The sequence below is a fragment of the Epinephelus fuscoguttatus genome, linkage group LG16 (genome assembly GCF_011397635.1).
Source record: "Epinephelus fuscoguttatus linkage group LG16, E.fuscoguttatus.final_Chr_v1".
NCBI classification, from domain to species: domain Eukaryota; kingdom Metazoa; phylum Chordata; class Actinopteri; order Perciformes; family Serranidae; genus Epinephelus; species Epinephelus fuscoguttatus.
In genome coordinates this window covers 29,087,978-29,101,396 of record NC_064767.1, presented here as the reverse complement: position 1 = coordinate 29,101,396, position 13,419 = coordinate 29,087,978, and the positions used below count along the sequence as shown (strand labels likewise).

The 13,419-nt window shown below is 45.7% G+C and overlaps 1 protein-coding gene across 6 annotated transcripts in view; it reads right to left on the bottom strand.

Annotated features, from left to right (window-relative positions):
• Nucleotides 1–13,419, bottom strand: part of fgfr2 (fibroblast growth factor receptor 2) — a 41,620-nt gene that overhangs the window by 4,295 nt on the left and 23,906 nt on the right. For 3 of the 6 annotated variants that reach the window (XM_049599776.1, XM_049599781.1, XM_049599782.1), the window contains 9 exons: nt 12,957–13,147; nt 11,575–11,719; nt 9,659–9,858; nt 8,828–8,967; nt 6,517–6,638; nt 5,544–5,654; nt 4,611–4,801; nt 3,775–3,897; nt 2,007–2,077 (listed from right to left, as the gene is read on the bottom strand). In XM_049599776.1, coding sequence (XP_049455733.1) covers nt 2,007–2,077; nt 3,775–3,897; nt 4,611–4,801; nt 5,544–5,654; nt 6,517–6,638; nt 8,828–8,967; nt 9,659–9,858; nt 11,575–11,719; nt 12,957–13,147 — 1,294 coding nt within the window. Of the gene's footprint in view, nt 1–2,006; nt 2,078–3,774; nt 3,898–4,610; nt 4,802–5,543; nt 5,655–6,516; nt 6,639–8,827; nt 8,968–9,658; nt 9,859–11,574; nt 11,720–12,495; nt 12,635–12,956; nt 13,148–13,419 lie in introns of all 6 variants that reach the window. The other 3 variants (XM_049599780.1, XM_049599778.1, XM_049599777.1) reach the window with 3 other exon arrangements.

The window sequence follows — 13,419 nt, the reverse complement described above, 5'->3', positions numbered from 1 at the left end:
TGTTTACACAACCAGCCGTGAGTTTGTTCTCTCTTCTATCACTGCGTTGTATCTCTCCACTTGTTGACACACTCATCTCTCCTTTCTGTGCTACTTTGTAACCATCTCTCAGCGCTTGTCAACCTGTTGCTGTGCGCAGTCCGCCTGCAACCAAGCTTGACTCACCAAATAAACAAGCAAACCAACATGCTCCGGGTCACTTTAAATGACCTGGCATTCGGCCCAACTAGAGTGTACTTGTGTATTCCAGCCAAGTAGATGCATAAATTACCGATCTGTATATTGTATTAGCACGGTTCATATTCTGGAGCCATATTCAAATCTCATTACATTCATATCTCAGGCAGTTTGGCTGTACGTTCTCCTATCGACTGAAAGCAACATGAATGCAAATGCTAGAAAAAGCAGTTAATACATGTGCATACGTCAGTGGAGCAGATCAGAATAAGATTCAAGGCTCTGAAATGTGGTATAGAAGTTAGAGCTACAGGAATACTGTGTTTTTCATTTTTTTATTCGGTGACAGGGGGGGATCAGACCACCGACATTGCCTCGACCAAGCCATGATTTTGTCTTTATGGGCTTGAGCCACAACTCTTTACTCTTACCTAAGCCAGCCAGAGCTCAGATCCCCTGGGCCCATTTGTCAAAACAGCCAGGGCGAGTTTCATTGGAATTCATGTATTCATTTAATCTGATGTCATGTATGGATCGCCTACGCTTCTGGTGATGTTTCAGTGTGAGCCCTCCACCTCCTCATCTTCCTTCTCCCTTCATGCACTATGTGAAAAAGCCAATTACTAAAAGTGAGTGATGAAACATAATTAGCAGTGAGCTGACAGAAAGGACTACAGTAGCCACTTCATGCCATTCAGCCCTCTGTACTCCCCCAGGTTATTGATTGGTGCTGCGCCATGGAACATGAAGGGCATTATGTGTATGTACACATATTATTTATGTACACACACGCGCGCACACACACACACACACACAGACATAGTATAGACACACAAATATGGACAGTAGAGAGATCCTCTATCCAAGTGCTTAACTGGATGAGTGCTATGTTTAGTGTGCTACCGGTGTATGACTCATAGACACACAAAATCTCCTTTCCCAGGGGTCAGCATGCGAAGCATTTATCTAATTGCCACATACACTTTCTGCCGCCAGTGTCTGGAGCAGAAACTTCAAACAACGCTGTCAGAACGCATGAGACTCAAACACCAAAAAGAGAGGGACGCGCTTCCTTTGTTCTGTTTTTAGAAAGAGTACACTTGAACTTTAAAAGAGAGAGAGAGACAGAGACGGGTCAGCAATTCACATACCAGATGAATGAAAATAAGAACGGTGGGGCGAGAGGAGGAGGAGGAGGAGGAGGGGGGGGTTATTTTGATCATGGAACGGCTCCAAAATGATGAGCCACATGTTCAAAGTGTTGCTGAATGAGGAGAGCAGAGTGGAGAGGGGATGGTAGAGGGGTTAAAGAAGCAGGGTGTAGGAGGATGAGGCCCGCACACTGGAGGGCCGCAGCATTGTTGCGTTTGGACATGTGCGGAGGCCCAAAATGAGGGGAGACTTCCGAGCCGATCCGAAGGACTAAGGGGTGAGTTGGTGGAGGAGGAGGTGCTGGTAGGCTCTGGGCTCCTTCCAGGGCTCTTTGAAGCCGGTCAGATTAGTAACACGGCATTGGCTACAAGTCTAGCGTGAAATCCTCACTTTTGCCACAGAACGGCCAGTGCCCCCCCCCCTCCCCCCCATAGGCAGCCATCCCCCACCTAACACTCACCAGCACTGCACCAAAACACCTCACACACTCCCTGAAAAACAACCCTCTCAATCTGACTGCAGGCTACAGGCAAACAGCTGGGCTTCAAATAAACTCTTAAAAACTGCAGCGATGGTGTGTTTGACTGTACGAGAGGTTTATTAGCATCACTGGTGTGTGTAAATGGATTTTCTGTCATGTACTTGTGGGACACAGAAACAGTTTGTTATATACTTACACATCACTCTGGTGTGTGTAGACCCGGTCAAAGAGGGCCTCTGGAGCCATCCATTTTACCGGGAGGCGACCCTGAGGACACAAACAGGCGAGAGGTCAAACAAAATCTGCACACAACTCCATCCCCTGGATTTCTTCATTTCTGGCCTGATAAGCATGTTTGAATTCATCCCCTGCCGGGCTATCTCATTACTTCTGGAAAGGCCGATACGTGAAAGCAGCCTGGGGAATAACGCACTAAAGCGACTGTCTAGGAGGAGGATTTCCCAGAGGAACGTTTACATTGTTAAAGCAATAGAGCTGATAAACAGGGTCACAGATAAAGGAGAGGGTTTATCTCCGTGTGCCATTAAAACACTGGCTGGGAAGCTAAGCATAGCTGACAAGGCAGCCCTGGTCAATATCTGTGTGGTAGGCTAATGGCAAAAATAATCTCATCAGTCACACTGAGCTACTAAAGGGGAGGTAACACCAAAATAAGTCCTTATAAAACAGATTTTTTCAGCTGCTGTAATTATCAGAGATGGGAACAAGTCATTGTTTTGCAAGTCACAAGTAAGTCAAGTCTTTGCACTTAAGTCTACAGTCAAATCCCAAGACCTTAACTTTTGAATTTCAAGCCCCAATCAAGTCATATTGCTCTCTTCATCAAATGTAATGCTGTTTTAACAACAGAGTAATAACATATTAAATTCATAAAATAATGAAAGCTCTTTTTTGTTAAACAAGTTCATTGGAAGTTGTTGTTGTGTCTCCACCTGTAATGTTCAACCGGCACTCTTTGCACTCTGCAATTCTTTTTTTGTCTACTACAACTTGATTGGATGCTGTCGGACTGGTTCAAACAAAGTGAATCTGGGTATTTAAGTGTCGACATGCTGGGAAGGAATAGCGTTAATATTAGCTGAATCAGAATATGAAGAGATTTGTGACACAATTTTTTAATAATATACTTTTTTGGGAGCTTGGTCACTCGAGTCCACACCTTTGGTAAATACTAATAGGCAGCATACTTACTACTGCCAGCATCAGTAACATGCAGGAAAAATGGTAAAAAAAAACCAATAATATATCAAAATATTGTATTGTAGGTTTTCATTTAATACATAAAAACTCCCACTGTGCTGGATAAAAAATGTTTATTTAACTATAATAAGGCCACTGTAAATTGTTTCTGTCACACTGAGGGAAAAATAAAACAAATGTGTCACTACAGTGATGGCTCTGTCTAGATTAGTTTAACGTCAGTGATCATCATTGTCGCTGTTGTCATTGTCCTAATCATCATTACCATCAACATCATCGCATATTGTTGTTGTTGTTGTTGTCAGCTAGTTCTCAGCATGATTGTGCATGCGATGAAAAGCCACCCATGCATACTAAATGAGGATGTGCAGGCAACGCTGCTCTGCGGTGGGAAAGAAAGACACCACTGGGCCACTATGGAAATGTCAATTATGTTTAAGCCGCTCCCCTCTCTCCCGCTCACTCTGTCTCTCTTTCTAGCTAATTGTATAAGTGTCTATGGAACTAAAGAAACAAGAGACTGAGGGATAAACAAGGCAGAGTCTCCAGAAGCACTGCATTCATAGGCTGCCTGGGAACCTGCGGCTTCTGCCAAGACACCAGCCGAGGGAAAGAGTGGAATAGAAAGATGAGGAAAGGGAGGGAATCGGAGAAAAAGAGAGAGACAAGTGGGCTGATCTCACACCGCAGCGTTTAAAGACATTCCACTTGCTCAGTGTGTGGCGTGCAGGTTAAGGACTCACATTGGTCGTCTTTTTATAGTAGTCGATGTTATGGACGTCCCTGGCCAGGCCGAAGTCAGCGATCTTCATGACGTTGCTCTCTGTGACCAGGACGTTCCTGGCTGCCAGGTCTCTGTGTATACACTGGGATGGAGAGAGTGAGAAATGAGAGGGGAGGGGGAAAAGGAAGGGAAAAGAGGGGAGGTCACAGAGTGGAAAACGTGAGGGGAAGAGAAGAATAAGACAGTTACATCACACCATAAATAAATCAAGTCTGAAACAGGTGTATACTTAATTTGGAACGGTGTTAAGATGTTTGTGGTGCATGTAATCATCCAGAAATCTCCTGCGCAGAGGCAGCACTTGACTGCATAGCATGACGCCACATCGACTGCGCGGACACAAACATGTCTGGATAAGTAAGGATTCCTCACATACTTCAGCACATATATGGTCCAAGTTGTTTCTGTGCATCAGCGCGCATGTACAAACATGTACATGTGTGTGTGTGCGTGAGAGACAGTATGCTCTGTCACATTCCAACAGTGAGAGGGAGCGTGAGGCTGCGTTTGGCCAACATGGCTGTACCCCCATTGTGAAAACTTCGCAATTCTTCTACACAGAGGGGCTTTTGTCGTGGAGTGGGAGACAATGCAGGGATTGGGCAGGGGGTCAGAGAAGTGTTTTTAGGAGACAATATTCCCACAGTGACGCACGAGCAAGCTTCCCTACGTAAAACCTTCCTGGATACAGCACGTCAGATGCTCCGTGTACTGGCACTGAGGTCTGTCTAGGCAGCCAGCAGGGGACTGATGTGAGAACAGGACATTTTTGTATGTATGTGTGTGTCCTCTTACCTTCTGTGATGCTAGGTACTCCATGCCCCGTGCCACCTGATAAGTGCAGGAGACCAGATCTTTGAAAGTGAGCTGCTCGTCTGAGACACGGGCGATGTCATAGGAGTACTCCATGCCGGGTGGCCGGCGGGCTCTGAGGTACTCCCTAAGGTTGCCTTTGGAGGCGTACTCCACTATCACATAGAGGGGGCCTGCAGCAAAGAAAAGACCCACATTACCTCTTGAACACGGTCATAAATGATTCTCTTTGAGAGAAAGTGACACAAACTCAGAGAGAATGTTTAATGGACTTCGGCACAAGAAGAGACACCTCTGGTTTTAGTGCTAAGACTATAAATTTGGTGCTGGATTAAAAGACATTTTGTTCAAAAACATGAGAAAGTGTATGGAAAAGAACTTCCAAATGGCCAGACTGTCCAGTGCTGCACCATTTGAGAAACACTGTACTAGGGAGTTATTTCCTCTCACGCAAGTACAGAACAGAAAATGCTAGTTGGTTGTTGTCTGTAGTCATCGTGGTGTGTTCAGGTGCAACTTTTCAGCCAGGATACCGACAGCGTGAGGCGATGCAACAGTCAGACTTCATCGTCACTAGTTCTTTGATGTCTGTTTGTGGTGTCTGGGCCTTTAGAGTGCTCAGCTTTAACCACTCTTTGCATCCAATTAATATCAACCTCTCCATGTGACAAATGGCTTCTAGCTATCTCCACCTCATCCTGCACCACCTGTCTGATGTGGTCTAATGACACATTTTAATGAATTTGTTTGAAGTGTGCAGCAACCTTTAGTGCAAGACTGTACTCAGACAGATTACTGATTAACACTATGCCAACAGATGACATGATTTTCAACATGTATCACTGCAAAAAAAAAAGTGTGTATTTTCTCTTAAGGTACTTTATGATGTGATATGTTGTGTCCCGCCCTACTCACCGTCTTGTGTACAGGCTCCCAAAAGATTAATGATGTTCTTATGTTTGCCAATCATCTTCATCATTTCCATCTCTGACACCAGGTCAGACAGGTCTTTCTCAGTGGCGTCATCTAAGAACAGAAGAAGTTGGATTGAAGGTTGTCAGGGAAAACTCAGCAAAACAAACACGCCCTCATCCTGTCTTCCCTTTAACCCTTCACTCAGGACTCTGTATCTGCCCCGTGAGACAACACCTCGTTTTGTAGGTGCTTCTGATTAAGTGCGACTGACAATGTGGGCTTAAGTTACTGCAGTGAGGGAAGCTCCTCACACAGACTACAGAGGCATCCTTTCAGTGCCAGGGGGAGGGAGGAGGAGGAATTAAAGACGTTCAATCTGGATTCATTATCTGCTGCACAGGCTCCTTTTTCATGGGACTGATTGAGCCAGTCTAGGTATCCAGACAGTCAGAATGGCATTGCCTGCATTCCTCTGCACCATTACCTTACCTGGAGTTGTTCTAAAGAGCAGATCCCCATTGTCAAGGTTGGTCCAAGAGCCTGCTGCTGTACCTGATCTCATCGCCCCCCTAACCCCAAACCAACCCAGTGCCCCCTCCTGCTGCTTTCATTAATCATAGCAGTGCTGCTAGTGTGACTTGCCTCTTTGTGTGGGTGCTGACTGAGTTCCAGCCAGCTGCTGCTCTGGGGTCAGGTATGTGACCGCCCCTAACCCTTACCTACACAACCCGCCTCTCCTTAGCTGTCACTCAGCAACCACCAATAACGAATAATAATGACAGCCCCAGGCTCCGCCTTGCACCTTCGCTGAACCTTCACTGGAGCGTAAATCACTTTTAAAATGTACTCAGGTTGCCCACAAGACATAATGAAGCAGTGCACTTCTTATCCCAGAGGTCTGATTTTTAGCACAAGTTGGACGTTTACAATTACATCCTTACTGTGATTGTGCAGCGGCAGGAGACCCACTCACCTTTCAGCATCTTGACGGCGACAGTTACAGCTTCCTTGGGTTTGTCCTTATCGATGCCCAGGGCCTCTGCCATTACAACTTGGCCGAAGCAGCCCTCACCCAGGGGCTTGCCCAGGGTCAACCTGCAGCCACCAGACAGCAAACACAGAGGAGGGAAACAAGAAAAACAGACAGGAAGCTGTTTAGCTGCTGAAACACAAACTGAAACTCATCGACTTGACCTGACTGTGGCATCGATTCACTCCCTGAACAGAAATAAAACAGGTTAGATAGAGTGAGAGAGCAAGAGAGGTAATGAAACCAGGCACCAAGCCAGTTTCTCAACCTCACCCTGTTCTTTTTTTTCACTAGATCGCTCTCTCTGTTTCAATCAGATTGTGTCTGTGTGAGTGCTTTATTGGCGTGGTGACTGCAGCCTGTGCCAGGGCAGTAGGTAGGGAAGGCAGACATGGCAACGATAATTACCTGATAAAGCCAGGGAGAGGCACTCACTTCTAAACTGTTTACCCTGCCTTGGCATGTTCCAATATACACTCTTTACAAGTCATTACACTGGGCTTAGCTTAGCCCCCAACACATTAGCCTGTGACGGATGGAATGCTGGCTTTGTGTTTCATACAGGTGGGCCTGACTACAAAACCAGATGGAAATTTAAGTACTATTTTATTGTAAGCCGTGTCACAATCGCTGGTGTGTTAAACTTTATGTCTACACTGTATTACACTGATTCATACAGTGAGAAATATGCTCACACACGCTCTTTCACAACTATCCATCAGCGCCTCAGCAGCTATCTGACCCCTGAGCTGAGCAGTGTGCATTGGTGCCTTTTCATTTGATTGACAGGTGTAGCCCCACCCCTACAGCCCAGCGTCCTGGCTATGTAAACACTCACACTGCATGCTGCAAAGCCTAGGGCCCGAGGCCGGCGCCCTGCTGCAGTAACACAATCCCCTATCTGTCCACACACTCGCCACGCTCAATGGCAACCATTCTGTCCATCCAGCCACACATAATCAATGTTATTTTTCCTCCACACAAACCGCAAACGTTAGCATTCCTCCGCGTTCCGCAATCCCAACATGATCCCTCAGGCGCTGGGATGACAGACGAGGAATAAAGACCCAAACAGAGAGGCATACAGAGATTTATGCAGCCTAGACAAAACATCCCATTTGGTGGGTTCATCAATTAAAATCAAAACTTTTCCCCAGAATGCCATTTTGTGTGCACACAAGAGAGTCTAACTTTACATCAGAAATGCTTTTTTCACTGATGAGTGATGGTAACATTTATGATCCAAGCAATTTTTTTTCCACAATCTTTTTAACAAAAGACAGGCCTTCATGTTTATGATTTGGGATTTTCCCTTCTCTTTCAAAACCAGAGGCCTCAACTGGGTATTAAACTACTCTAACCTTCGCTGCCCTGTTAAATCCACACTAAAGCTTATCACTGGCCGCTGCGACTGTGACAAATCGAAACCTCAGCGGTGTTAATTCCTCTGGTATGAAACCGAGCAAACACTCCTAGCCCAAACATGCAGATGAAAGCTGCGAGTGCTAACCAGTAATTAGCACCGCTTCATTCCTCACCATCAGAAGCATGTGTGCGACTGTGTGTGAGTGAGAGTGTGACGCAGCAGCGGTTGTAATGATGAGGCATGGGGCAGAGTGCCAAGTTCAGGTCATTTTACTACAGCACCGACAGATGAATCACTAGCCTTTATCTCAGACACCACAGCCATTATTCAGCAGTTAGTCATTATTGCCTGCTGTCTATCAGTGTTAATGGCACTCTTCACCTAGAACAATAGTTATCTGATCATTTAGATACAATCAGACAGATGCTCATTATGTAATAATCTGTGTGTTATCAGCTACTGAGATCCCCCTGTGAGCTAAAGATAGTTGTGTTAGCATTGAGGACAAAAGGGTGTAGCGCAGAAAGCCGTACTGTCATACTCGTACTGTATGCAGGCCTGGACTCCTGAGTCTGCTATTATGAATGCCCCTTTTAGATGAAAGTGCTGCATAGCAGATCCACTTTTTAATGCTCTATGCAGAAGATGAATCAGATTTACATAATTATATATTTGCATTTTGTAAAATGGTAAAACTTGCAATTAGATCTCAGTCATAATTACTATTTTCAATGCAAAACATCAATCTTCACGAGCACTGAAGCCAGCAGAATCACTAAATCTTATTTTGTTCCCCCCAAAAAATCTGACATATGGTTTCACTTTTTCCTGATTTAAAATAACTGGACGTCAGCATGATCATGCACATAAGAAACAGACAGTCTTCACCTGTCTCGGGAAAACTCCCAACGTGGGTCCTCGGGAAGGTCATACTCAGGGATTGGCTCATCATGCGCAGAGCTCCGCCGTGTTGTGATGCGTACCAGCGGCGTACTGGAGTTCATGGAAGAGCTCGAGTCTGCCGACACCTATGGGAGTAGAAAGATTGGCTGATCACCGCAGTCTGGGTTCATAGGTCAGATAAAGCTCCAAGGCATCACTAGAGGAGTCAAAGTAAATGAGTGAATATGTGTGATTCACTGTGGTACTTTTATTCAAATTACCAGGAATGTTGGCACATTAATATGAATGTTTCCTTAATTTCCATGGTTAATGCTCTAACATTACAGTAGAGTCTGTCTCCAGGCCAGAGATCAGCGATCATTAAGAAGTGAGCAACAATGGTAATTTTGATGAATGTGTGTTGATCATTCAGCCTCGCCGCTGTCCCCGGGGCCCATCTCTCCGCTCTCCACCCTAACCTTACCTTGACACAGGAATCAGTCTCTCTGCAGAATGTAATCCAACACTTTTTGTACCTTTTGGAGCATACCTTTTGGTTTCCCTTGAGGGAAAAGCATGGCTCACACAGAAAAGAAAAAACTCTGGCTGCAGTTTCAGGCAGCCGTGCTAACTTGCTCAGAAATGCAAGCCTTCTAAATGCAGCTGGTTGTAGTTTCTTCAGAATAAATGTGTCAACTATACAACTTTCATTATATTTTTTAGCATTAGCCTCTTGTATCTATTTATGTAAAGTTTGTTTTTTGACATTGTATTTCTGCAGTGTGTGTTTTCTCCTCTAGGGGTGTTAAATGCCTTTAGAACTCTTTATCTACTTTCTGTTACCTGGCGGCGCAGAGGGATCTGCTTGCTCAATTTGTGGACCGCTGGTTGGCCCCCGAAGTCTGGTTTCTTTGCAGTGTTCCTCATGCGGCACACCACCACGATGCCCACCATGCAGGCGATGAGGAAGACTCCCGCACAGTATATCGCGATCTCCACGTAGTCTGGGGAAAAGGGCCCTGGGGATTTCTCGAGGGCTGAGGAAAATAAGGGGTGAGTGGTGAGACAGAGCAAAGAAAGTTAGAGGAAGACTCTTGCTGATCACTTACACACACATGTATGTGTGACAGACAGGCCTATCCTGCATTTGAATACACACACATGGATATCAGACAGGCAAACACAAAGACAGATGCTCTGGAGATGACTCATGTGTAAATGTAATCACTATCGGTAGGCAAACTAAACAGAAATGATTTTTGTAGCATCCCTCTCTTGTTCTTTTTCCCAGGGAACTAGCACGCCTACTTTTTTAAAACCTTACAAGCCTGTGCAGGGCTTAACAGTCTCAGCAGTCAGTAAAGCATATGTCTGCATTCTGTGCTAATGCTGAAGACACGCGAGCACCAACACAAACACACACCCACGGACGACGGAACAATATGCGCTTCACTTCAGATGGCAAACAAGGGAGAGCGGTGTCCTTCGTGGTTGTATATGGCCTGTACTTCCTGTCAAGGAAATGGGCTCGGTTTGTGTGTGTCGGTGTGCGTGCGTGTGTACTATAGAAAGGGACTGTTCCATAATGCATAACCCTCCAGACCACAAACAAGGCTCTTGTGCAGCACAGCCAAGCAAGCAGCCCGTCAGCCAGCTGGAGGTGAAGCAACATGTAGGAACCTTTCTCCCGTCTGCCTCGTATCTGCTGGTCCAAAAACCACAGCGCACACACAGAAGCCGCAGCCTCGAAGGCGCCATCATTGCAGATAGAGCACATCAAGGGCAATAAATATTACATATTACCCCCAGAGGAAATGGCTCGCCTGTGATCATCATGCTGTATTGTTTACAGACAAAACAAAATGATCGTCTGCTTACAACATTAAGGGAGGGCTGATACCGGTTGTCTGTGGCGGCTGCAGACAGTAAACTACTCTCATCGATCTCATTTAATGCCCAACCTTCTTACAGCTACAACTTGGGCAGAAACATTTGCCTATTTAGCCTGGAGTGAACTTTTGCAGACACTGACACTAAGTTTTATGTATTTGATCCTTTGGTATGCATAATTACAAGCCAGACATACAGCAACGGACAAAAATAAGATAAAAGGAGTTGATAAATGAGAGAACACACAAATGGACAAACATTCACATGCAGTCTGAGTGTAGAAGCGGAGAGGTTTGGCCTTGATAATTGAGAAAGTCAAGCCAACTTGAAGAGAGTGTTGAGCTTTACCTTTCGATCTTTATTTCAAGGAGAAATAAGGATCTTAAAAGAAGCCAATTATCAGAGCCAGGGAAGGGATGTAGAGGCGTGGAAAAAAAAATTTCATTCGACATGCAGACTCACAACCAAAATGTGGCACTGAAAGACTTTTCCCAGGGTGCAAGAGAGAGATGTAGCAGAAGGAAAAGAGAAGGCGGGCGGCAAACCCTCCCCTCCTTCAGGAGTCTGGAGACACTCGAGCTGCTCTGGGAGCTCTCAGAGTTATACTAAGTCGTCTGCAAACTACCCCGTTATCTGCTCTTAGCTTTCAACAGCTCGCCAATCCAGACAATATTATAGAATATATGCTCCCTACATTGTCTTGGATGTTGACCGTGCTGGCCCAGTGCAGTGATCTAATATTTGAGCTGTGTGCCTCAGACTCAGGGGGGAGGACTTGCCTTCCACAGAGGTCAATGAAATGACAAAATCCAACTGTTTTAGGCTGAGAGAAAGAAAAGAGGAGCGCGTATGAGTGTATATACCTGGAAGCACCGTCAACCAAGCAGTGTGATAGGAGATCCCAATAGAATTACCCGCCAAGCACGTATACTCCCCAGCATCTTCAAATGTTACATTGGGCAAGTAGAGAACTTCTATCTCCTTATCTGTGGTGTTAACACCTGCGGTCTGGGGGAGATGGAGAATAGGAAGGAAGAGGAAAAGGGGGGAGATGGAGGTGGAAGAGATGAAAGAGAGGGACGAAGATAAGAGCAGAGGGGGAACGGAAAGCAGAAATTGGGAGTCACAGAGAAAGACGGGGGAGAACAGAGAGAGAGAAAGAGAAAAAAAATGAGACCCAAAACACCAAGAAGGAAATAAGAGGAGCTGGATGGCGTCCATCGTTGAGGTCCCATCTAGAGCAAAGGATGTTGGGAGTTTCCATGGGTGAGGAGGAGGAGGTTTCATAAACACAGACACAGATAAAGCCCAGTATGCCACCAAAACACGAGAAAATAGAACCAATACACCAAAAATAAAAACCAAAAAGGTTCCCGTCACCTGCTAATAGAAGCCAGTCTAATCCACACATTGGACTGGACACATGCAAAAAAAAACCACAGAGAACATGGAGAGCACTGTGCTGCAAAACCATACACCATCTTGACACAGCTTGCCAAAGAGAATGTGAGCATAGGCAAAAGGGAGATGCTTGCTGTGACAATTTTAGTGTGTAGGTATGCAGGTCCAACCAGTGCTTCCATGGCTGCACTAGTCTCAGCAGTGGAGGGAGCAGCTGAAACACAAAGGTCCAACATTAGGGGAGAGAAGATTCTGTGAACCCAAGGACCACCAAGAGACCACCAGCAGGACCACCACAGCACAGCAGGTCAGGGACGAAGCCCAGGAAACCACACCAGGGAGGTGGGGAGGGAGGGTAGGTGGGGTCAGGTCTCGAGGGTTACCTGGGATGACAGTGAGCCAGCCCGACTGGCTGGCCTCGCCTATATAATTGGAGACTTTACAGATATACTCTCCGGCATCGTCCTCCGTCACGTTGGTGAGGGTGAGCATCTCAACGTCGGAGCTGTTAATGCCTGAACGCTGCAATCCACACATACACATACTTAGACATGAACATGTATAATCAGTCAAATGACTCAAACGAATCAGACAGACATGCAAACATGACTACAGCTACTGTATTTGAATCTGCAAGGAGAAAGGGGAGAGCAGGAATCACCACCAAGAGCCAGCAGGGAAAAGACCTATCAGTTAAATAAGGGAGGAAATGTAATGATTAGTTCCTTATATGACTTGTGAAATTCATCTTCAACACCTTCAACCATCGGCAAAACACCAAGGAAAAAAGAGGGAAGGACTCTAATCAAGAAAAAATCATAAAATAGGAAGTAGGAGAACGTACCTTTAACACTCGCACGTAGGGGTGACCATCAGGGCCATAGCGACTGCCATTCTGAGTGATGTGTTTCAACCACTGGATGTGAGGCTGGGCATCGCTGTAGACCTTGCAGACGAAGCGGGCATCCTCCCCAACGTGCACAGTGGTGTTGGCTGGGAGACCAGCCTGGAGAATAGGCCGGTGAGGGGACCGCTCTGTTAAGAGAGAGACAAATGGGCATGTTCATAACTTAGATTAATTCATTACTAAGATTTAGGAGGATTTAGTGGCATCCAGCAGTGAGGACTGCAGACTGCAACTGACTGAAACTTCTCCCAGTTAGAATCAGTGTTCATTGTTCAGAAGGTTTTAACCAGGAGCAGAATTATTTGCAAAGGTTTCCTTCTCTCCAAAACAGACTTGGTGATTTAAACCTCTGAAAACACTATTTAAAGCTGTTTCACCTGCCAATGTTTATTGGCATGGA